The sequence below is a fragment of the Berghia stephanieae genome, chromosome 9 (assembly GCF_034508935.2).
Source record: "Berghia stephanieae isolate SIO BIC M18660-M18661 chromosome 9, UCSD_Bste_1.3, whole genome shotgun sequence".
In the NCBI taxonomy this organism is placed as follows: Eukaryota; Metazoa; Mollusca; class Gastropoda; order Nudibranchia; family Aeolidiidae; genus Berghia; species Berghia stephanieae.
In genome coordinates, this window is record NC_088368.1 from 28,845,378 (window position 1) to 28,870,852 (window position 25,475).

Below are 25,475 nucleotides of genomic sequence, written 5' to 3' on the forward strand. Positions count from 1 at the left end.
GAACCAAAAGTGTATAAATAGTCGTACAACAGCCAGTATTTTCTTTTCCTTTTTTTTTTTTTTTTTTACAAATTTCTATTTTGAATTGGCCAAAGAAGCCCAAAAAATGTTACACATGCATTTTGTTCCGTACTAGAGCTGCTACATTCAATGTTGCTTAATCCTTATTTAATGTTAAATATCACACTCAAATCTGAGACCAATTGATGAATAACTCAACAGAATTATTTGTCAATCTCTTGAATATAAGCCTACACAATCATTATTCCTCTTCTTCATCTGAATACCCTAAATCCTGTTGTGAATCCTGTGATTTTCTTAGAAAGGTTGGACTTTTTGCCCCTGTAGGTGAAGATGGTTGAGACGTTGAGGCGATTTTATTAGTTGATTCAGAGGATGTGATAGATGTGTACATCTCTGGATTAGTAGACTGTTGTTGTAGTTGAGACGGTGCCATTGTAATATCACCAGATTGAACTAAAGGAAATGATGAGGATGAAGAGGAAGTAGGTTGCTGCAGAGTAAATTGGCCACCACTTCCAATGTTGGCATTTCGTAAAGATGGAGAATCACGACCAGATCCGGTGATATTTTGCATCTGAATCTGGTGATGATGCGGATGCTGGTGTTGCAGTTGTTGTTGCTGCTGCTGCTGATGATGATAAAACTGTTGTTGCTGAATATATTGCTGATGTTGCTGTAAATAGTGAGGATGATGAAGCTGTTGAGGTGGTGAAGATGGGACTAATGGATCGGCTGTAGTGGCCGAGGCAACAGATGATGCCTGGCTAGAATGGGAGAGGGAGTGGGTGTGTGGATGGGGGTGGGAGGGAGGGGGAAGGAAGACTGGGTATTGATGTGTGGAAGGTGGTGGAGGAGGGGGAGGGGCGGGATAAGTAGAAGGGACCCCTCCAAAGTGAGGGGGTGGAGGAGGTATGGGTACCTGCTGGTTAGGGTATCCTGGGATAGGACTAGGGGCCATACCTGTGGATACCAAAGATGTGAATGATAGATGAACGAATTTGTGATATTATAATCTTCAAAGGCTGCTTATTTTAATGGTATAAGTTTCTGACCAATAACTTAAATTCGAGAGAAAAAGGGACTGTTCAAAGAGACCTCATTTTTGATGATTTGTGTAGAAAAATTCACCTGCTGAACAGCAGCAGTTTGGGATACCTATTGTAATCGGGAGGTAGGGAATAGGGCAACAAGATCAGGAATTTCCTGACCAAATTGGGAGGGTTGGCAGATCTGGTCAATGAGAAATTGTAACTTGAGTAATATCCACTAAACAAGCTCAAAGCACTTTACAAGAGGTCCCTGGCCAACAGCACTTAACATGAAGGACGTAACATGATGCCTGTTTGGCGATATTACAATTTTTTCGGACAGGGACAATGATGTTAATGGCCAGGTACTCATTTTACACCAGAGTACAGCGAGAGAATGTGAGTAAAGAGGACTCAACTATGCGCTGAGCATGGTTTGAACCCAAGACCTTCCGATTCGAAAGCGAGTGTCATACCACAAGACCACATAGCCGCACAATGAGAAATTGTAAAAAGAACAGTCCGGATACTTCCTTATTGAACACACTTCCTGTGTCTTTGATCAAAGACTAAATAAAGCTCCTGAAGCCTTTTATGAATGAGGATCTGTGTGTTGTTTAAAGACTTCATAGGATTATCTTAACTTCATGATCACCATTATTATTTAAAATGTAAGAAAATTAGTCAATTTCAATGATTTGGCAGGTCTGCTCTGACCTATCAGTTAAAATTGAGCTTTAAATTGGGCTTTTTATATAGCGCAATATCCACTAAACGTGCTCAAAGTGCTTTATAAGGGGTCAACAGCAACATTTAACATTTAGGACGGGACATGATGCCTATTAGCCGAAATTACATTTTTTTTCTGACAGAGACAACGCTGTTAACAGTCAGATGCTCATTTTATACCTGAGTACGGTGAGAGAATGTTCCAAGGACTCAACTATGCACAGAGCGAGGCTCAAACCCATGACCTTCTGATCCGAAAGCGAGTGTCATACCACAAGACCACATAGCTGCACAGTTGCATATATAAGATATGAGTACTTCAAAACAAAGACATTTACCTGGGTGTGTTATTCTGTAACCCTGAGATGAATTGGGAGGTGCTGAGGGTATCATATGTTGTTGTGGGCCCCCAGGAGGGGGATGATGGTACCCAACTGAAGTGGGATTGTAGGAATTGGGTGGAGGGACAGCTGTCATAGGATAGGAACCCCCACCCCCTCCCATACCACCACCTAACCCAGCAGTGCCATCATTATCTGGTGCTCTATGATAAGCAGCCGTATTTTGTGTAATGGGACCCGATGATGAAGATGCCGATGGTTTCCGACGACAGAAGCAGAAAATGAGGACTAGAATGACAAAACCTGGAGGACAAGAATGAGAAATAATAATGTAGGATTTCATAATTGAGCTTGTTCCAGAAGCTGGACCCCAAGAGTATGTTAGTGTTTAGACATGGATTCACTGCAATTCATTTTTATATATCTTTAAATCTGATTTAATTTCCTGGAAATGCTTTCATCCATTGTGGCCCACCTTATTATGCCATAAACGACAAATGTTGACTTTATAGTCAAAAATATATAAAATTTTATACAGTGTTATTGAGACAAGAGACATAGATTCTTAAAGTACTATAAACTAAAATCTGACATTTATTCTTGTCATTTTTACTTCCACTTTTTGGCACCTGGTTCACCCCGACATAATACTGTTTTGAGGTGTTGGGTCACAATAGTAGTATCGAATGGCTACACTTCTATTTTGAATCTTTTAATCCATTCTTCAAATTCTTTTCCTGCCTTATAGGCTGTCGCGTAGCCTCCTGATAGGCTTGTCACTGGGCAGTAGATGACGATGTGGTCTATTGTCTCAGGGCCTCCTTGGCAATGACGGCATGCATCTGATTCTCTCAGATTCCATCTATGCATGTTAGCTGCGGTTCTGCCATGTCCTGTCAAAATGCGGTTGGAGGTGACCCAGCATTTTCGGCTATTGTAGAGAAAGTCAGGTGTTCTTTCTGTTGGGTTGGGTATGATGTCGCCTCCCCTGGGGCTGTCTTGGTTCCACATCGACATCCATTCCTCTTTCACGTTGAAATGTTGTCTTGAAGTTTTAAAAGGTTTCCTTGATTTCAGTCTTGACGTTGTTGGGGCTTCTTCTAGGACCTCCCTCAATGGGACCCTGTTAGTGACCCCCTCAATTTTGGCATGCATTCTTTGATTTAATTCTTGTCTTCTGATATCAGGCGGTGCTATGCCACTTAGTGTTGGGAGCCATTGGGTTGGGGTTGATTTGAGACATCCTGTTATGATCCTCATTGATTCTCTTAGCTTGACATCAATCAGTTTGGCATGTGGGCTCCTCATCCAGACTGGAGCGCAGTATTCTCCCATGCTATAGCAAAGTGCCAAAGCAGATGTTCTAAGTACTTGTTGTGAGGCTCCCCAATTAGTACTTGCCAGTTTCCTCAGGATACAGTTTCTTTTTGAGATCTTGTTTGCGTTTCCTTCAAGATGTTTGCGGTAGTTTAATTGTCTGTCCAATGTGACACCTAGGTATTTTGGGTTGTGGTCTGAGGGCAGCCTGGCATTTCCAGCTATGATGTTGATTTCTTTTTTGGCCTCTCTGTTGTTGAGATGAAATGTGGTACATACTGATTTGGAGGTATTCATTCTGAGATACCATTTGTCAAAAAAGATTTTTAGTTGTGTCGTGTCTTCACTGAGAGCTTTTTCAATATCTTTCCAGTTGTTTGATTGGTAGGCCAACGCCCAGTCATCCGCATAGCCAAGTTTTAGTGATTGGCTGCTTGGCATGTCGCTGATATATACGTTGAAAAGTGTTGGTGCTAATACTGAGCCTTGTGGGACTCCATTTTTTATCTTTCTTGTTTTGCTTTTGTCTCCCCCAGGCATAACATGGAATTGTCTTGTGCCAATCATGGTTGATAGCAGCAATTGGGATAGCATGGTCAAAACCATTGCATAAATAGAATTTAAATAAACTTACAGTACTTTTCTCCATCCATTGTGATTTATGTCATTACTCATTCTATTGTGACATTTCATCACAGTTAAGCACACAATGGGTTTACCTTAAACAGGGAGGGGGGTGGGGATGGGAGGGTGGTGGTGACTAGATGGAAGGTATTGTGTAACCAGACCTGCCTACTTAAACTTTTTCTAATTCGTAGTTTTTAGGAGATAAAAATTATAGTCGCTATAATTCTCTTTTAAAAACGAACAATTTAATCACACGAGGATTAAATAACACTTCAAAATCCTGAAAATTATGTAGTCTGGTATCACCTTTCATCTTTTAATAAATGCCCATGAAGTTCTGACATTGGAGCCAAAATTTAGTAATTCTGCAAATTTTTTCGTAGTAGAAGGCCAGTCTGATTATGACGCATCACACAAATTAGGAGTCTCTGGCACATGGTTTGTGTTCATAGTTCTCTACAGTATTAGAATAAAAGATTAAGAAAAAGCAAAACACCCCCCCCCCCCCCCCCCCCAAAAAAAAAACCCACAAAAAAAAAAAAAAAAAAAACGAACCAAAAAACTCATAACACCCCCCAAAAAACTGAGGTACCAAGCCAAAAAAAATTACTTCATGAATTTGCAAACCAAATGCACAAACACTCTATTGCTAAATCTCAAAAAGCAACCATTGTACTTTACTAGTTTGTCTAGTTTTGGGTTAGTTTCAACATTCTATCTTTGGACAGTAGTAGTATCACCAGAAAGGTGACATGATGTTTTGTGGCATTCGACTTTTTTTTTGTTTTTGTTTGTTTTGGTAAGCAATGTATTTTCAATGTTTAAAAAAAAAATAAAATGAGCCGGTTGAGATAAATGAAAAAAGACCAGGGAAAGAAAGGGTGTGGAATTAGCAACAGTGATTTCATTTTAACGGAACAGTGTAAAAGAAAAAATGTAAAAGAATTTAATATTTCGATTGAATTGTCACAAATGGTAAGTTGAAACTAAATCACATATCTATATGTTTCATATCAAAACTAAATTTAAAGGTAATGAAAGGCATAAAAAAAGAAAAGGAAAACTGTCAACAAAACGTGTGATTGTTAAATATCATTTTCCGAATTCAAGACAAAACGGTAAAGACAACAATACCAACGTACCAATGAAGAGAGGCAGAGCAATGCAGATGATGAGAGCCAATGGTGCCTGATCGTCTAGTTCAATTTCATCCGATGGTCTTGGTAATGGGTGGGGACGAACTGTAATGTGAAAGAAGAAAAAAAACCCAAAAAAAACGAACAATGAGTCCATTCCATAATTTAAAAAAGAAAAGAAAAAAAAGAACATTTCAGAAAAATTGGCAATTTTTGATAATAATAATAATAATAATAATAATAATAATAATAATAATAATAATAATAATAATAATAATAATAATAATAATAATAATAATAATAATAATAAATGGCATTTATATAGCATTTTACCCTGTTGTCACGGGCTCTAAGAGCTTTCCAGTGATATATTACGGTAAGACAAGTGTTGATGGAAAAGTGATACGAATTCAATTCAACAACAACAAAATATGAAAATAGTATTTCAACTCATGACGTAAAAAGATAAAACTTTAGGCGAGATTTGAAAGTTGTCGATGAATCCGAGCATCTCATGTGTGATGGGAAAAAGTTCCAAAAAAGGGGGGCCGAAAATTGAAAAGATTGATCACCTATTTTATCCAAGGTCTTAGGTTTGATAAGGATTTGATTGGTCAGTGCTTGACCTCAAGTTTTTATTGGGGACATAGATGTTTAGAAGGTCTTTAATATAAGAGGGACTGTTAGTGCTCAAGAATTTGTAGACAACAGTACAAATCTTATAGGCAACTTTTTTCTCCACTGGAAGTCATTGTAATGGTGTCAAAAGCAGCTGAAAGATCTAAAAGGCATAATACATTGATATTGTTAGCATCGGCATTACATAACAAGTCATTACAAATTTTAAGAAGTGCCGTTGATATTCTGGTTCTTTCCAGGAAATAAATCTTCAAAGACATATCGGGACAAATTCTTTACCACTGGATTTATGAAGACGGATAGCTGTAAATTGTTATCAGTTTGTAAATATGTAACAATTTTAGCATAAAAAGACTGATCACCCAAAAAACGTTTTTGAGTCCTTGGCACCACAGTACTCCTGAGGCCCTATATAAGTGAATGCCAATCTGGCTATAGCAGAATCCGATATTGTAAGAAGGCCAGTACACAAAGGATGCCTGTCTAAAAGATGACTTGTACAGTATGAAATTAAAATTTGGTACCAATTGGTCTATATGACAATAAATAAAGCATTGCAAAGAGTATTGAACATATATTTTTTAAAGTTCCATCACATTCATTTTTAAAAAAACGTAATATTATATATGTCATGTATAACACAACCCTTTGGGTTTAGGTAAGGAAACTATTATTACCATAGATCTAGATTTTTTTCTGCAACTCATCCAATTTTATTTTTCTCTAGATATGACAACACTTTGATTGATTGCTGCTCTGTTTCCTTATCTTAACAACAGAATTAATTACTCATTGTTTGTTACACCGTCTTAATGTCTATATTATTATATTCATTGCATACCATATTAAAATCTTTAATGAGTTGTTATTTTACTTTTTAAAATATGTCTTAATAAATGTATTAAAAAGACAGTGAGACAAAACCTATGTGTATAAGACCAATACAAATAAATATCAAACTTATATGCTTACCCGTTGTAGTTAAATGATTCCGGGGTAGATCAAATCCTTTCATGTTTTTGTTTCTCTGCATTGCTGAGACTGCTCCCAGTCTTCCTCCCTCAGGCTAACACAGAGGGGAAAAATAGAGGGTCAATCTCAGGTTTGTTAAAAAAAAAAAGGATTCCTCTTTATGGCAGTCTATTCCATGATTTCCTTTATGACTCATCTCATAACATGGTGATGATAAAAATAAAAGAGAGACTGAAAGTTTATAATATGCTGGTAATCGAATTAAGTCATATCTGTTCTGTTTTTATGTAATTGAGATTTTAAAGCATCAATTAATAATAATTGACGACATAATGATTTATCTCTGAATGTGAATATATCACCTTTATATTATCATAGAACAGACTTGTTATTTGTAAAAATGTCTATGACTAATGCATTCAGGTCCTTGCTCAAATTCGTGCCAATTTAAGTTTTAGTTCCCATTAACTGATGAAAATAAAGTGACCATCTTGTACAATTTCTTTTCACTTGTTTTTCAAAAACCAACCGCAAAAGGTTCAGATCTGTAAAGAGAAAAAAGGAAAAATATTCCATTAAAGGATACAATTCAATAAACTAACTTAATCATCAATGGAGTAAATATTGAGATTTGCAAAATGGTTTAACAAAGTCGATAAGCTCAACAAGGAAGACTTGACATACAAGCAAGGGGACATGGTTAATCCGGGTTGAGCCATGAAATTTTCTGAACACTCAGTCCATCCAGCAGTGATTGGGTTAGCTGGATCTATTAAATCTGGTGGAAAGTATTTTATAATTTTGAAAAAAGCAGTCCTTCAAAGTCATGAGGCTCATGGAGTTGCAGTTTGTCCTGGTTTTGTTTTGTTTGTTTGTTTGTTGCTTTAGGTCTCTTCCAACACAATTGAGGTTATATGAGAGACAGCTGAAACAAAAAAACAAGCAATCTAACAAAAATAGTACAAATGTAAATCAAAATCATAACCTAAAGATATCATAAGCTAAATTATAAATAACCAAGAACAAACAGGCAGAAGATTTACAGAAAAATAAATATCCCCTGTCAAAAATACAATCACAAACCAAAGAAGCAGGATAGGCTAGTAAAGAGAAGAAGAAACGACATCACTATCGGATCGTACACCCATGCGAACATCATAGGTATATGATTCAAGGGTGATGCTCCCATCCAACCACCCGGTTTAGATATAGCTATTAAGCAGCAAAGAAAAGGTAAGACAAAGGGGACTAGTCAAACAGGGATGTCATAAAAAGATAAATGCATCTGATTCTTTTATTCTCAGAAAAATAATCCAAACCACAACCTGGCAAAGCCAAATTGTCCCATTCAAGAACGAGGACACAAAGCCACTTGGTAAGGAAATGTGACTTTAACGGATAGAAGAGATAGCGAGGCTGTGGAGCAACTAAGGCTCCTTAGGCCCAAGGGGTGGGGTGGGGATTTCCAACATAGCCCTGCTCTAGATAGTAGTTTTAGTATTAATGATGCCACTTGGGTGTCAATGTTTCTCAAGTGATATTTCTATTACATTAAGTGCGCTTTCTTGACGAAAAAAAGAAAAAAAAAAAAGATATGATGTCAATGTAAGCTTTTAGAATAAGCCACTTCCTTTTGATAGTCTTTAAAAGCTTCCACAACTAATTTGTGTGGTCTCCCAGAGAAAGAAGTATTTGCTTTTTAAAAAGTAAAAGAAGTCCTTGAAGGATAAAAGATCCATGATACCAGTATTTTCCCAGTCTTTATGGCCTTTAAAAAAAATCCCTGCTAACCTTTGGATATGACAGTTGTCTCTTGCAAGCACCCTTATCATACCTAACAATCCTTGCAAATCAGCCGCTGCTGGGTGGAGAGAGGGGTCAGAAAAAACAAACCCAAAACTGAACCAAGAATCCATACTGGTCTCTTTGACTTTGTTGTTGCGATTGTGAATTGTAACTATAAGATGTTAACAAATGGAAACTAATCTAAACTTTGAGTGGTCAATGGCCTGATCTCGACCCAAACCAAACCAAAAAAAAAATAACCAAAAAACTTGCACATATCACAAAAATTTGTTTCAATCATAAGACACATCTCATTTATCATATAATTTATGCCTTTAAAAAAATAGATTCATGTGTATGTAATATGAGTGTCCGTAAATTGACCTTCAACTGGACTAGTTAAGGATTCAGTCTTGTGTTGATTTTTGCAATTTGAAATAGGAAGCTCAAATTGGTATGAAAATGACAATATCACAAATTCAAATTATTACTTTAGGATGATTGATTTTTTATGTTTCTCGTGTCATTCAATGCGGTAGAGATCAAGCTTCCTTCTAGTATGTTACGTATCCAGGTAGGTCTACTACTTGCAAATAATGAAGTTAAAACGAAAATTACAGCATTCTAAAATTGTTCACACTGTTTTCAAAATCATGATAATGACAAATTTATGAAAAGAGACAACTGAAAAAATCCCAAAAAGATGTGCACTAAATTGCAGGGATATATTCACAACACAACATGTCCATTGGTGTTATACTTATAGACTGACATTGCCAACAATTCCATTTCTTTTTTATTTTTTATTAGTTATAACATTCATTAGGAAATAAAAGTATTTTGTATAGATACAGATTTGACAAAGAGACACTTTTACCGACAAAAGCAAATAAAACAATAATAGATCTACTAAACATGTGATAATCCTCCAATGATGCCCAGCTTTGAGTAAAAATAGCAGCCTTACAAAATGGAGATCATCAAACAGACATTTTACTTATCAAACCGATGATGGAAGAGATATTTATCTCACTAATCAGACTGGAGTTGACAAGATGATGCTTGACAACAGAAGCCTACCACCTTTACTGACTTCTCAAATGTAAGGCCTATGGGTATGAGATAGCAATGTCCTCAATATCATTGTTATCTCTCATATCTCAGTGATATTGCCTTGCGACTTCCTATTTCCCGATTATTTCTCTCTATTTTCTAATGATTCCTGGAAGTCGATATCAAGAAGATCTTGTCCTGACATTTTACTGCTATGTCATTATAAAGGTGCTGACTGTATGTGCAAAAATGTCATCAAAATTGGAGGTGCTGCAGGATTATTTCGGACTCTTCTGTTGAACAATGTAATTGTACTTTCATGTTGATGCCCTCTTTTAACCCTGCATATATATATATATATATATATATATATATATATATATATTATATATATATATATATATATATATATATATATATATATATATATATATATATATATATATATATGGAATTTCATTAAAGGATTTTCCATACACAAATTTTGAGCCATTGCAAAATTTGAGTTTTTAAAATAAAAATATCTGTCTTTGGAACAATTTCTCCAACATCCATAAATTTGTTTAAGGCCTGAAATTTGTAGGTTGCTCTTTTGACACAATCTATGGACTCTTTAAAAGAATGCCAGACCACCTAAGCTAAGCCTAAGGCTGTCGATATTCTTAGACATGTCTGCCAATAAAGAAACTGATTATTGGCAGACACCTCTCTGGCAATTATAATAACCTGGACTTTTGATTAATTGCACACCCTGTCTGGCAATAACCAAAAGCCTGGCCTTTTCGTTATTGGCAGACACATTTATCAAGTTGGCAGAAATATTTTATGCAAAATGCCAAACTAGGCGTGGAAAATACCAAATATTCTGAAAGAATGCCAGTGGTTATTTGTGTGCCAAATCAGTTAATATCAAGTGATATGTAACACAAGACAAAGTAAATAGTGCTCAAATGCCAAATCCAGCTTTTTATAAAAAAAAGCAAATGGATCAACGAAATGTATGTTTTTGACACTTTGAACTGAAACGTCAAACTGGCAAATCACCTCCTTTTTTCAACCAGCCAAGAAACTTGTTAATCATCAAATCGGTTCATGGTCCACCAACCATTAAAATTTTCACAACCTACCTACCTGTTAACTTTATTGATCTTCTTTTGTTTCTATAATTTGATAATTCTGACCACAATTTTGGGGATATTGATGATGGCTTGGAATTTTGTTTATTTCACGGACGAATCCCTAGGCTGTTGTTCGCCCCAAAACCGACCACACCTGTTTTTTTCCTGTCTTCTTCATACAAAACAATACAATTTATTATCACACTTCCACAAAACTAGATCCAACAACATATTATTTGAATCAGAGATGAAAATAACTATCAAAACAAGGAAGCAAAGATGGAGGAAAATTATCTAGCTCATATATGAATTTTTAAAGATACACCGATATCGGTGTATAGAGACAGATCAGCAGGTTAGACCATGTTTTATTTTGTTCCTTTTAGCTGCACAGGTTCGAATCTGATTGCTCCCTCTTTTTTGTTTTGTTTTTTGGAGCGAGCCTATTATTTTCTCCTTTTTTGTTTGGCGTTTTTCCATTTCTGAGCATGATTTTTAAAAAATTGTTTTTATTTTAAAAAAATTTTTTATTGTTTTTTTTTATTATTCTATCTGACCATTTGGTCGCTCTCTAATATTTTTGTTTGTCTGCTTTTTAATTATTTATTCTTTTTAGAATATACTTTTGAGATCAAAGTGGGGACGAATATGACAATTTGCAATTTGCTAGAAAGGAACCAAAAGAGAGAGAAAAATATTTTAAAAAAAAACAAAAAATACAAAAAAACAAGGGGGACGGGGAGGGAGTGGGTGTGAATGGGACATTTATCATTTCCAACACTCTGTAGAGAGAAGATGGAAAGAAAGAAAGAAATAAAGAAGTGGTGGAACCAGGATTCGAACACACAGCGTCGATTCCGATAAGTATTCTAAGGCAGACGACTTAATCTTTCGGCCATGACACCCATTTGAATGTCGACGCATATTAATATTGTATATAGATATATTATAGTAATCTATTATCCATCAACGATTTGTTAGTTAATTTTATGTTTTATTGATATTTTATTAACTTTAATTATTTCTATGTGCATTTCGAAACTTTCCATATTCTGGAATGTGGATAAATGTTTAAAAGAATGGAGTTTCAAAAAATTGTCTGTGTAGTAGAAGTATAACCGTCCATTGTTATTGGCAGACACTGCCTGCCAATAATCAATTTTCTTTTATTTCAAACATGTCTGAGAATAATCACAGCGTAAGCCTAAACATCACGATGGTCGAGATATACAATATCATTAGTCATTACTTAGTGGGGGAATTATGCCATTCCTTATTCATGTTCTTGGCTTGGTTAATTTGGTTAGCGATTCACATTAAAAATTCACTGACTAAAATTACCCTGCCATCTTCTGACTCAATCGCAGTCAACTTGGTACAACTAAATCAATGTGAAGTTGTAAATCTGATTATGAATAGGAAAGAGAACTTTAAGAAATTTAAAAAATGAAGCTAAGAAGATAGACAGGTGAGGAAATGACATCCATAAATCATTTCAATCAGTCAACAAATGAATCATTCTTTGATTTTGATCTCGATGAGCTATGATATGAGGTTAGGGAAATGAGATGGAAACTGTAGGAGTCTAAAGTCAGGGTTATTCTTCGTAAATTAATACTCGTATGCCCTTTGAAAAAAAGAATCAATCATGACATTGCTCGCCATTTCATATACCAAACTCTTACCGTTATGAGCGAATTAAATTAAATGTTTGTGAAAATTTGTTCTCTCTTCGCTAATAATGAAGAAATTTTGAGTCAAACATCGCCATGATTGAAAATTTATTATTTGATATCGATTTTGCTAAATAGTATTGATATATCATTTGTTCTGCAGAAGCTTTCTAAAAAACTAACCAAAATTTATATATTTATCTAAGATTAACTAACTTTGGAGGTTCGGAGAGAGTGAGGCAAAGAGAGAGAGAGAGAGAGAGAGAGAGAGAGAGAGAGAGAGAGAGAGAGAGGGGGGGTATATTTCCATTTGAAATCTGGAAACGGTCATATTTTTCTCTTCTTCCTTTTTCAACTCAACAGTGATTGAGAAGCGGCAATGCGTGCCTGTTTACTTGTCTGATAACCTAAGCCTCATCATTGTCATGGAAAATATTACAAATCAACACAACACTATAACAACGATATATGAACAAAATCAACATTAGCGTACGATAGTATATGACGATCGACCCAGTCTGCAACCCCTGCACGTGGCTTCCCTGACTTCGGATAGGGTTGCGCATACGAGATACTTTGACAAATTTGGTCCCTCAAGGGGCGAGGGGGGGGGGGGGCGTAATATGACGATCATCCTATTCTGCAACCTCCTTAGACTCCTAGAAACTAGGAAAGAAGTTACAGCTGTACTAAGCTTCTATACCAGCAAGAGGAGACACTGGGTTGCCTGCGAATCGACTTCGGTCGAGAATCTGCCTAACGCACTCTACTATCCCACATCCTACTCGTTGTGGCAAAGAGCCCGAGACCGCAGAGCATCTAGTCGAGCGTTTCGTTGTGACGAAGCTTTCCTGAACGGATTCGCGACCGTACACAAATGCGGCAAGAAATTTGCGACATGGATAGATGATCATAACATAGTAGTGTGACGCCATTAGAAGCTGCTGACCCATTTTGTAAACTGTGATCCGCAAGTATCTACAGTTCTTTAACCAGCGATAAGTCACGTCTACGTGCCATTTTTTGACAAAACTCTCTGCGTCATCTAGAACATTTCAGCATCGAGTGTAAATGGGTGATATGATTTAAGTATTCTATTCCATTACACAAAATAGCAGTATAACAAAGCCGTCTTTGTTGTATGGCATTCCCATCCGTGGAGTGGTGGATAGCGTCGACTGTATAGCATTAGGGGCCAGGCGGAGTTGTCGTACCAGTAAGGTCGTGGGTTCAAGCCTCGAAGTTTTTCTATTATTCTCTATTGTTTTCTGACACTTTTCTCCTCACTTCATTTTCTGTTACTTACCATGCCAAAAAGACAGTTGGTGTCAGATCTGCAATCTGGCCAACGATTTTTTAGTCAAAATTTCAACTTTAGAATATCGATACTATCATTCGATGTATGGTTGTTGAAAAATATATCGATTTATTAAACGTAGTGCCTTGCAGTGAGTAGCAGTTCCTTCACACTTAACTTGCATTTCTGTCCTTATCATCCGATCGGAACGTCTCGGCTGCCACTCCATTCGTCTATGGTATTTCTTCCAAATTCACAATCTTTTGATAGGGCTGTTTCAGTCAGAATATCCTCCTTTGGTTTTATTCTTGGTAATATGGAAGCGTTTTACCCAGTGTGTGAATTGTAGTGTCTGCTTTTATAATTCATATGTCCAACAGTCCATTCAAATAAATACAGGGATTCTTTCGCACATATGGGGATCCCGATAACTCAGTTGTTAGAGCACTCGCTTCACAATCAAAAGGACCGAGATAGATTTCGGGTACAGTCGAGATTTTTTCTGACCCCCCTGTCCACCCAGCAGTGATTGGGTAGCTGGGTCTGTTTGATCTGACGGAAAGTACTTTGCGGTAGACTAGCGTCCTATCAAAAGGGTAGCAAGCAATTGCTATTGTCCGTCGCACGCTATAGAAGCCGGGATAAATTCCGGCTCCATCGGCCTAATGGCTCTGAAGGACTATATACTTTTTTTTTTACCCGCACATATTATTGTCTTCCTCCGGAATGATTGTTAGTAGAGTGTGCACCCACAATCAATGACAACTTAATCCCGAGGTCAAGTCAAATATTACAAGCGTTTCCTTCACTTTTCAATGGTGTTACCATTGAAAGAACAAGTCCTATTTCAAAATATCACGATCACAATGGAAATTGTCACTGGTTTTATGACGTTAAAATAAATAAAGATATTTCCAACCACAATCGGACTAATGATATTACAAAAGGTCCCGACAAAAGTATAGCTTTAAATTATTAAACAACTCTGTTGATTTAATTAAATTATAACTTGATTCAAAAATAAGCAAATGTCAAAAATAAAATGAAAAAAAAATCTTGTCTTGTCGTTGTCTCAGGTTTGCTCTTCTGCTCTCTTGTAACGGCGTTGCTCTGACTTTTCGTGAAGATGTGTAGTGTGGATACAACCGTGCTTCTCAAATTTATTTTACGCCCTAAGACTTTGCACTATCCTTTTGGGTCTGGGTAGAGATTTGACCTAATCAATTTGTAACGGGCACCTTTATATTATTACACTCGTTTATGGAGATGTGATATTACGACATAAGTCGCTTTTTAATTTGTCATCAAACCGACCAGGATTTATTATTTTAACCGTTTTGGTCTTCTCTGTGTTACATTTAGTTTGTTACCGAACCGGCCAGTATAGCACAGTTTCGACCTTCACCGTGTTATACTTTATTGAGACATATGCATATTATTAACAGATCTGCCTTCTCTGTTCTATGATTTTGATTGATCTCTTTTAGATCGGACTAACATTTGCCTCTCTATGCAATGATTTTGGTCACCCGTTTACGTACTTACACAGTACAGTAAGTAACCTGCACTATGCTTTACTATTTTCCGACCCGAACGTTTTTCACACAATCAACCCTGCATTGTGCGAAGAATAGCAAGTGACGATTTGCGGCCTGCCATGTGTTTATATATAACCACGGTGAGTAGTATTCATAAGACGACTGAGAGGCGTTGTCAATGCAAGATAGCCTAATTAATAACAGGTTTGAAAAATAACGACTCATGGTCGCCTTAAGCTGATTTCCCGTTGAGACTTAAGCTCGTTCTATAGTAACGCGACCCCCCCCCCCAATCCACGTTTAAAATTTACTTTGTGTGTGTGTGGTATATTACATGAAAATACATTTTACAAAACGGATTGAGTATGGGCATTAAGGGAATTCTTTATTAAATTTCCTTATGAAACGAATAAGATAGACGTAATACTTATCTCTTGATTTACGCGGGTCATTATAACATTAGATATTAATTAAGTTATTTTTCACTTAATTATATAATAATACTCCAATGAATAAAAAAATGGAATAAATGTAAATATAGTGCATTCATTATGAAACTGCAATTATTGGAACATTAAAAAAAAATAATTAAATCCTTAAGTATAAAGGACATACATGATTTATTTCATATGATAATAAGTATGTGACAATTGGATTCAATAGTCTGATGCCACGTCGCCCAGCAACGGCGAGCAGCTTGGTTCTAAACAAAGAAAATCGGTACTTTTTATTCTTCATGCTGGCTAGATCTTTTCATTTGTCATGTGATCAGAATGTATAAAAGTCAAAACGTGATCATATTTATAATGTTTTCTCCTCTGGATACACTTTTATGCTCGTCGGAGAAGTATTTCACAAGGGCTTCCGCCATTGTTCCGATAGTTTAGAACTAGTTACTAAGTTACTATGCGTCATTACGAGGGAAGTGACGTCATGACCGTTGACGCCTATTAGAATAATGATATTATTTGACTGAAAGACATGAATATCATTAAAATATGGACGCAAATCGCTCGACATACAATCGATGAAGGTAGGAAAAAGGACTAAATTCAGAAATGGTCAATATCACTCTGAGCGATGCCAATCCAGTCCCACCCATCTGTAACACATATCAATCTGGCGAACGCAAAAGCGAGCTTTAAGAGGTTAATGGGGAGAAAAAAATAAAGATAAAATCAGCCACAGTTGTTTGACTGGGTGATCTTTATCTACACACTACAAAATTACGCATTACACCAATCGCGACAGTAAATCTGCATTAATATTATTATTATTATTATTATTATTATCATCATCATCATCATCATCATCATCATCATCATCATCATCATCATCATCATCATCATCATCATCATCATCATCATCATCATCATCATCATCGTCGTCATCATCATCATCATCGTTATTATTAATATTAATACTACTACAGCTACAACAACAACAACAACAACAACAACAACAACTACTACTACTACTACTACTACTACTACTACTACTACTACTACTACTACTATTACTACTACTACTACTACTACTACTACTACTACTACTACTACTACTACTACTACTACTACTACTACTACTACTACTACTACTACTAATAATAATAATAATAATAATAATAGTAATAATAATTATTGTCCACAAAATAGATAAAAAATCCGCGGTTTACATTGCATTTATATTAAAACTGATTGCAAATGTATTGATGTTATGAGTTTTGGTAAAATACTCCATCAGATAACTTACTAACACACAGAACTATGTGTAGCCTCGAACGTTCATAGTCTAATTTATATAATTTAGAGAGCATTTCATTTTTAAAAATGGCTGTCTAAAATCAATAACAACGTTTCTTCTATTGATACTATGTGTTTAAGTGAAATACTCACAAAGTCCGCCAGCCATTAAAAAAAACTCCAGCCCAGACATCTATGTACAACCTTGACCGTTTCTGGTATGATTGATATAATTTAGCGAGAACTAATCACAAAAATGGGTGTCTCAAAACAATAGCAAAGAGATGAGTGACGTCAATTTGGTATCTTCTATGCGTACCCAAGAACTTTCCTCACTCAATCCACTCTCTCCTTCTTCAATACATAATATGTACCCATTCTCTCTCATCACATTATTGTGCGGCTACGCATCTGGTCTTGTGGTATGACACTCGTCTTCGGATCTGAAGGTACTGGATTCGAGTCCCGATCTGACCGACGCATAGTTGAGTTCTTGGAAAAGGTCTTTTACACGCGTTCTCTCACCGTGTTCACGTGTAAGACGAGTACCTCACTCTGTCGGAAACAATTGTAATATCGCCTAACTGGCGTCATGTCTCGTCCTACATATGTTGTTGTTAGATAGAGACCCCTTGTAAAGTGATTTGAACACCTTTAGTGAACATAGTGCGCTCTCTCTCTCTCTCTCTCTCTCTCTCTCTCTCTCTCTCTCTCTAATTTAGTGAGAACTAACCACCCAAATGGCTGTCTTAAAACAATTACAAAGAGTTGAGTGTCGTCAAAGTCGTTCCTCCCACAGTCTGTTTGGTATAATCTAGTGAGAAGTAATCACTATCGTGAGAAAGACGAAAAATAGAATAGAGAGGCAGTGACTTGGACCGGTGACGGTCGGTTTGTACTTCACGTGTGTGGGCAAAAATCCCGTGCACCGACCGAGACCAGCCCCGTCACCGGTAAAAATCGAAACGTGTATGGCCCTTCTTAGATAATTAATCCTTGAGGGCGTAAAACTTGGTTAAATGCCCCTTCCACAGCCTCCCTACTCCCTCCGCTCAAAGAGCAATTTAACCCATAGCAGAGAAAATAGAACAGATGTTGCCCCACCAACTGTCCCCGTACAAAAAAAAAAAAAAAAAAATTATTAAAAAAAATAAGAGAGAAAAGAAAAGAATGCAGCTTGTTACAGTATTTGAAATGGAAAGTAATAATGATAAGATATTTTGTCTGTGGTGGATAGCATCGGTTATAGGGCGTCCCTGTCATTGTCAGTCATATGTGCCGCCGCAGTCAGGTTCTGCGCTCAACTCCCCATCACCGCAAACGTTTTTATTTTCGATTGTCTTCTGGTACTTCTCAACTCACTTCAATTCTTGTTATGATGCGAATCTGATACAAATAGGATTCAATAGAGAGTATGCAGTTGACGTCAATGGGGTCTTTGTTATTGTTTTTTTTTTTTGCCATCCGCGTTTATGAGTAATGCTCACTAAACTATATCAACTACACTATAAAAGTTCATGGTTACACACAGTTTGTGTATTGGTCCATTATACTTCCGGATGGCAATATTATGAGCTTCTTAGCCAAGCGCATACTATCTATAGTCTAATGTCACGTCCACGAGCTTGGGCAAGGTAGAGTGCTCAAGCTCAGACAAGGCGATGGGTAGTCGAACTCGTTACCTTTGGGTGCGACGCAAAGACTATAGATAGAATGCGCTTGGCCAAGGAGTTCACAACATTGCCATCCGGAAGCATAACGGACCAACACACAAACTCTGTGTAACCATGATCGTTTATAGTCTGGTTAATACAGTTTAGTGAGAACAACTCACAAACGCGGATGGCAAAAACAATAACAAAGGCCCGAGTGACGTCATCTTCGAACTATCTATAGATAGAATGCGCTTGGCCAAGGAGTTCACAACATTGCCATCCGGAAGTATAACGGACCAACACACAAACTCTGTGTAACCATGAACTTTTATAGTCTGGTTAATACAGTTTAGTGAAAACAACTCACAAACGCGGATGGCAAAAACAATAACAAAGGCCTGAGTGACGTCATCTGCATACTATCTATAGTCTAATGTCACGTCCACGAGCTAGGGCAAGGTAGAGTGCTCAAGCTCACACAAGGCGATGGGTAGTCGAACTCGTTACCTTTGGGTGCGACGCAAAGACTATACAGCCGAGCCACGAATGTTTACTGTTTTCTGAACTGTAAAGACTTATACAGCACTTTTTCACCGTTTTCCATTTTTAATACTCGATCAATGTATTGAAATGAAACGAAATGGGTAATTTACACATAGCGCCAGTATCCAATAATCAGTGGCGCTTTACAATCACTATAAATAATTATGTGACATTGAATGTAAGCTTCAATTTAATTACAAAAACAGATCAAATGAACGTTTCGGGTTTCCCCTTTATCATCAAAACAGGATGAATGAAACACCACAGATGAAACATCTTACATTCAATTTCACATTATTATCTATTACAATCACTATACGAAAACAAGAATCATTACACACAATCTACAGTCACGAAATTAAACATACATACAGCAAATGTTTACTATTTTCTGTGAAAAAAAACAAAACAATAGTATAGACAAATGGAATGAAATATTAAATTTTATGAACAAAGATAATGATAACTTTTTCGGTTTCTCTTTTGTCAACATAACACTATGAATAAAACACTGAAGATGAAAGAGAGATGCCAGAATGGCGTTGTGAGGACGACATATTATGTACTCCATTATTATTATTATTATTATTATTATTATTATTATTATTATTATTATTATTATTATTATTATTATTATTATTATTATTATTATTATTATTATCATTATTGTATTATTATTATTTTTATCATCATCATCATTATCATCATCATCATCATCATCATCATCATCATCATCATCATCATCATCATCATCATCACCATCATCATATTCATCATCATCATCATCATTACCATTATTATTATTATTATTATTATTATTATTATTATTATTATTATTATTATTATTATTTATATTATTATTATTATTATTATCATTATTATTATTATTATTATTATTATTATTATTATTATTATTATTATTATTATTACTACTATTATATTATTATTATTATTATTATTATTATTATTATTATTATTATTATTATTATTATTATTATTATCATCATCAATTTTATTTATATTATCATCGTCATCATCATCATCATCATCATCATCATCATCATCATCATCATCATCATCATCATCATCATCATTGTCACATTGTACAACAGTTCGAGACATTAAACGTATATATTATCATTGTCGAAAAAAAGAAGACAAGGTATTTTTTAGGTTTTTTTGCTGCGATATTATGTTGTCAATCATGTCAAATATTACTTGACGGTTTTTAGGGGGTTTTACTCCTACGGTTGGAGGGGGGACGCAATCGTCAATCTTTTTATTAAAGATCCTGTTGTCAGGGAGCCCTACAGTAAAGTTATGGTATGACACACTTAGTATACTTGGCTTCGGTGGAATATTTACAATGCGTCGAAAACCACAATTGCTTCGAGTCAGAACATGTAGTGTGTAATCGTTTGGGCCCTGTAGAGGAATAAAATATTATTAAAAGTGGAAAAATCAAAAAATTTACATCCTACAATAATAACATTTCAATGCTCCAAAAGACAATTTTGAATTTATGATAATCATATTATCCTATATGTGACCCTCCGTCTCAAAACGGTATTATGTCGGGATGATTCAGACCTGTTTTATGTTTTATGTTTTTAAGGGTTTTACGGCGCTTGCAACACATTAAGGTTATATCAGCGCCAGTAAAAAGAAGAAAATGGGATAGTAAAAAGTTCTAGAATTACAATTAAAGCACCCAAGAGAAAGTAAGACAAAGGGGAACTAGGAAGAAATAGGGATCAGATGTAGATTCCAAGAGCATACCACCAATGTACTTAGTTTGAGATCACCTATAAGTCTCATCCGGACACAAGCACAAAATCCAACAAAGAGGAATACACTCAAATGCTTACATTATACATTACAAATAACAAACATAATAATACATAACAGAGAGATGATTTACAAGGAAAAAAATATCATCTCCCAAAACAATAACTATGCATTTGACTGTTTCCCTCCCAGCTAAGACTCAGGCCAGGGCCAGGACAAAACCAAGTAATCCCTTTCCAAGACAGATAGAAAGCATGTTGGAAAACCAATACATGGGGATAGAAGACACGGCAAGTACCTCCCTGCCCACTATGGGAGGTAGGAACCCCACCCAGGATTCAGACCTCAGAAAGTGAATTTAGAGATAGAATGAAGAGAAATTGGACCTTAGAAGTTTTTGCAAAGCAAAAAATAGTATTTAAACTCCAGCATGACGTAGAGAAATTAAACCCAAGTTTGATATTTGTGGCTATGAATTCAATTTCCCTAACCGAGTGGATCCCGACATAATGCCGCTTTGACACGGCGGGTCACATATTTATAATACAATAAAATACAGTTTTATGGTTTGTACAAAACCTTGAATATGTTTTTTTTAAAAGTTGTAGTCCTTCAGGGCCATCAGCACATAGACCCGTGTTTGTCCCAGTTTCTAAATCGTGAAACGGACAATAGCGATAGGATTCAATAGTCTGATGTGACGTCCGCCCAGCAACGAGAAGCTTGGTTCTAAACAAAGAAAATCGGTACTTATTCTTCATGCTGGATATAACTTTTTCGCATGTGTCTTGTGATCAGAATGTATAAAAGTCAAAACATGAACAGATTTATAATGTTTTTCTCCTCTGGATACACTTTTATGCTCGTCGGAGATGTATTTCATGAGGGCGTCCGCCATTGTCCGATAGTTAAGAACCAGTTACTAAGTTACTTTTCATCATTACAGGGGAAGTGACGTCACGAATGTTGAATCCTATTGTTCGCTACCGTCTGATATCCATTGCAAAGTAATACTTTCCCCAGGCTCAGTTACCGAATCCAGCTGATGGGTCTTAAGGGGCGGTTTGGGTCTTTTTTTAAAAAAAAATTAATTACCTATATTGGCCGGTTTTAATCATTCTGTATCATCATTATAGGTTAAAAAACAACATTTATGGTGAAAAAATTAAATTATCTGTGTTGATATACGTTTTGCGACCTAATTTGGGGGTCTGACATAAAAAAAAAAATAACAATCTTGTGGCACACGTTCCACAAAAACTAATGAAGGAATGACCTCCATTTTCTTCCATCTTATCAATATTGTACCATAGTGTGTCATCATAGAGAGATTTTACGGCTTTAGCGTATGGGATTTTTATTAGAACATTACAAAGTTGAGAATCAAAATGATATGACAAAATTGTTGTTAAACATTCAGATTTAGGATTAAAATTAAAAATTCACACATCTTATCAAAAAAATCTCTCTATGGCGACAAAATACACTATCTCTGTGATAACTGTGGACATTTTCTGACAATTTCATTGCATAGATTTTGAGAAACGTTTGACACAGTATCCCATACCCTTAGAAAAATGACATATTGGGAAAATAGCAAAATAGCTTCCCGTTTTTCTCGCTTTTCTTACTACCTGTACTATTTTCGAATGTGTTTTTCGTGCCTTTATTGTCTACTTTAAGAATTTGGACTTCAATAATTATAATATTTCGAAGATAATAAAATATCATTTTCCAGCAAAATCTCAAAACCAATTTTTCGAATGATTTTTCTAATAATTAGACTCAAAAAATCTCGGCTTCACTCGGGATCGATCTCTTTCCTTTGTGGCTAATAATTTAATGAATAACAATGCTAGTCACATAAAACATAACCAAAACCCAATTATTCAACATACCTACTCATCATATGAAAAAGTTCCTTATCAGCACAAATCTTGAAAGCATTGATTGAAATAGGATATTTGGATTCGAATCTGATTTTGTTTCAATGACAGTATGCTTTAAACATAAGTTTTCCCTTATATTTGACGAAGACCTTAAACGTAGATTTTACCAAATTTTAAACATACTCCACCGGATGAAGGCTATATGAGAAAATTTTAAAATTGGTTCATATTTTCACTGTACATTTTTATGGTCAATTTCATATGGGTGAATACGGGCACTCATTTACTTGAATATTCAAATTCAAATTTAGTCATTTCAATTATTTTGGCTTTGTGGTCTAGAGATTAAAAAAATGAAAATAAACTTAAACTTTTATATTGCGCAATATCCACTAAACGTGCCCAAAGTCCCTAGCTTAACATGTAGGTCGAGAAATGGTGTCTGTTAGGCGATATTACAAAACATTTTTCGGACAGAGACAACCCTGGAAACGCCTGAGAACAATGTGAGAATGTTAGTAAAGAGCCCTTTTCAAGCGCTCAACTATGCGCCGCTCGGGACTCCAACCCAGGACCTTCCAATCCGAAGGCGAGTGTCATACCACTAAATCACATAGCCATCGACTAATCTACACAACCAGTTTATCCTTTATTCACCTTTTCCCTACCACACAATCATTCTTCTTCTTTCAGCTTATCCCGCGTTTTGCAGAGTTGTCATAATGAATGCCAAATCTCCATGCATTTCGGTTCGGAGAATCATCTTCCTCCAGGCCCAGTTCTTTCATATCATCCTTTACCTTATCCCACCATCTAGTCTTTGGGCGTCCCTTTTTCCTCTTTCCCGCTAATTGTAAGTGCAATACTTTCCTTCCCACGCACTCCCCCTCACGTCCTTTACATGTCCGAACCATTTCAATCTATCTTCTCTAATCTTTATTGATACATTGTTCATTTCAGTCAACCTTCGAATTCGTTAATTTCTCACTTTATCTTTTCTTGCCCAACCAAGTGACCATCTCAACATCCTTATTTCTGCCACCTCAACTTTTTTTTATCTTGTTCCTTTGTTGTAGCTGCTGTCTCTAGTCCATATAACATTGCTGGTCTTACAACTGTTGTATATATTTTCCCTTTCAGCTTTTCGGAAATTCGTTTGTCACACATAAGTCCAGTTACTTTCCTCCAATTATTCCAGCCTGCTTGTATCCTCTTCTTAACCTCCATCTTATTGCCCCCATCTTCTTTAACAAGTGTTCCTAAGAAGCTATTTGAATTAGTTTGTCTCTGGCACATCCTCTTCTCCGATCTTTATTGGTGGTTCTGTTCTTTGTCGTCCGATGCACAAATACTCTGTCCTCGATCTGTTTACCCTTAATCCCCTCCTTTCCAACACCCGTCTCCAACCCTCCAGTTCCTTTTCCGCCTCAGCTTTTTGTATCATTCAAAAGTACTACATCATCCGCATACATCATGTTCCATGGTGCTTCTCGCCGAATGGATTCTGTTAGGACATCTATTACTATTGCAAACAGCAGTGGGCTGAGAACAGATCCCTGGTGTAATCCAACTCTTACATTAAATGAATCAATTGAGCAAACAGCTGTCCTTACCACTGTTTTGTTTCCTTTTTACACATCTTGGATAACTTTGATATATTTCTCTGTTACCCTCTTTGCTTCTCTTGGTACCCTATCATATGCTTTCTCCTGGCCTGGTCAATGAACACACAATGCATTTCTCTTTGCTTTTCTTTATACTTCTCTGCGGTTACTTTTAGTGCAAATATAGCATCCGTTGTACATTTACCAGCAACAAATCTAAACTGTTCTTCACTTATGTCTACATCTACCACACAATCATTATCTGACGAAAAGAACAAATATCTACCCGATTGTGATCCCCTATATAAAATGAACCGTGAAATGAAATCGCAAAGCTTACAGTGATGTGTTTCCAAATGTCGACAAGCTCGTCCTTTTCCATTGTTTCGCCCAAGTACTCGGAACCTTTAGGCACACATGGATTTAAATGGAACTCTTGTATGTGCTTGCTGAGAAGACAACAATGGTAATGATTATTAATAATAATAATAATAATAGTAATAATAATAATAATAATAATAATAATAATAATAATAATAATAATAATAATAATAATAATAATAAATATAATAATAATAATAATACTAATAATAATAATAATAATAATAATAATATTAATAATAATTGTCTTAGTAGTAATGGTAAAAGTAGTAGTAGTAGTAGTAGTAGTAGTAGTAGTAATAGTAGTAGTAGTAGTAGTAGTAGTAGTGGTAGTAGTAACAGTAGTAGTAGTAGTAGTAGTAGTAGTAGTAGTAGTAGTAGTAGTAGTAGTAGTAGTAGTAGTAGTAGTAGTAGTAGTAGTAATAATAATAATAATAACAATACTAAAAATAATCTAATTTCAGAATTTCGATAAGTCGATGTTCATTAATAGTCATCGAACTAAAATGTTACTGGTAAAAAAAAGTTGGTATTTGTCACTTTTCGACAGCGTGTGGAGGGCAATATATCAGTGTGTGAAGGGGATTTGTAACTTT

The 25,475-nt window shown here is 35.9% G+C and overlaps 1 protein-coding gene across 2 annotated transcripts; it reads right to left on the bottom strand.

The window, feature by feature from the left end:
* Positions 1-34: 34 nt before the first annotated feature.
* LOC144979997 (uncharacterized) lies at positions 35-12,545 on the bottom strand. Of its 2 annotated transcripts, none has more exons than XM_078927429.1 (5): positions 12,455-12,545; positions 6,814-7,358; positions 5,209-5,307; positions 2,120-2,425; positions 35-984 (listed from the first exon to the last, which is right to left on the bottom strand). In XM_078927429.1, the coding sequence occupies exons 2-5, from the start codon at positions 6,872-6,874 to the stop codon at positions 263-265; spliced, it is 1,188 nt and encodes a 395-aa protein (XP_078783555.1). In that variant the 5' UTR covers positions 6,875-7,358; positions 12,455-12,545; the 3' UTR covers positions 35-262. The 2 variants fall into 2 exon arrangements, with proteins under 2 accessions (XP_078783555.1, XP_078783556.1); XM_078927430.1 differs by lacking the exon at positions 12,455-12,545 and adding an exon at positions 8,605-9,688.
* Positions 12,546-25,475: the final 12,930 nt, after the last annotated feature.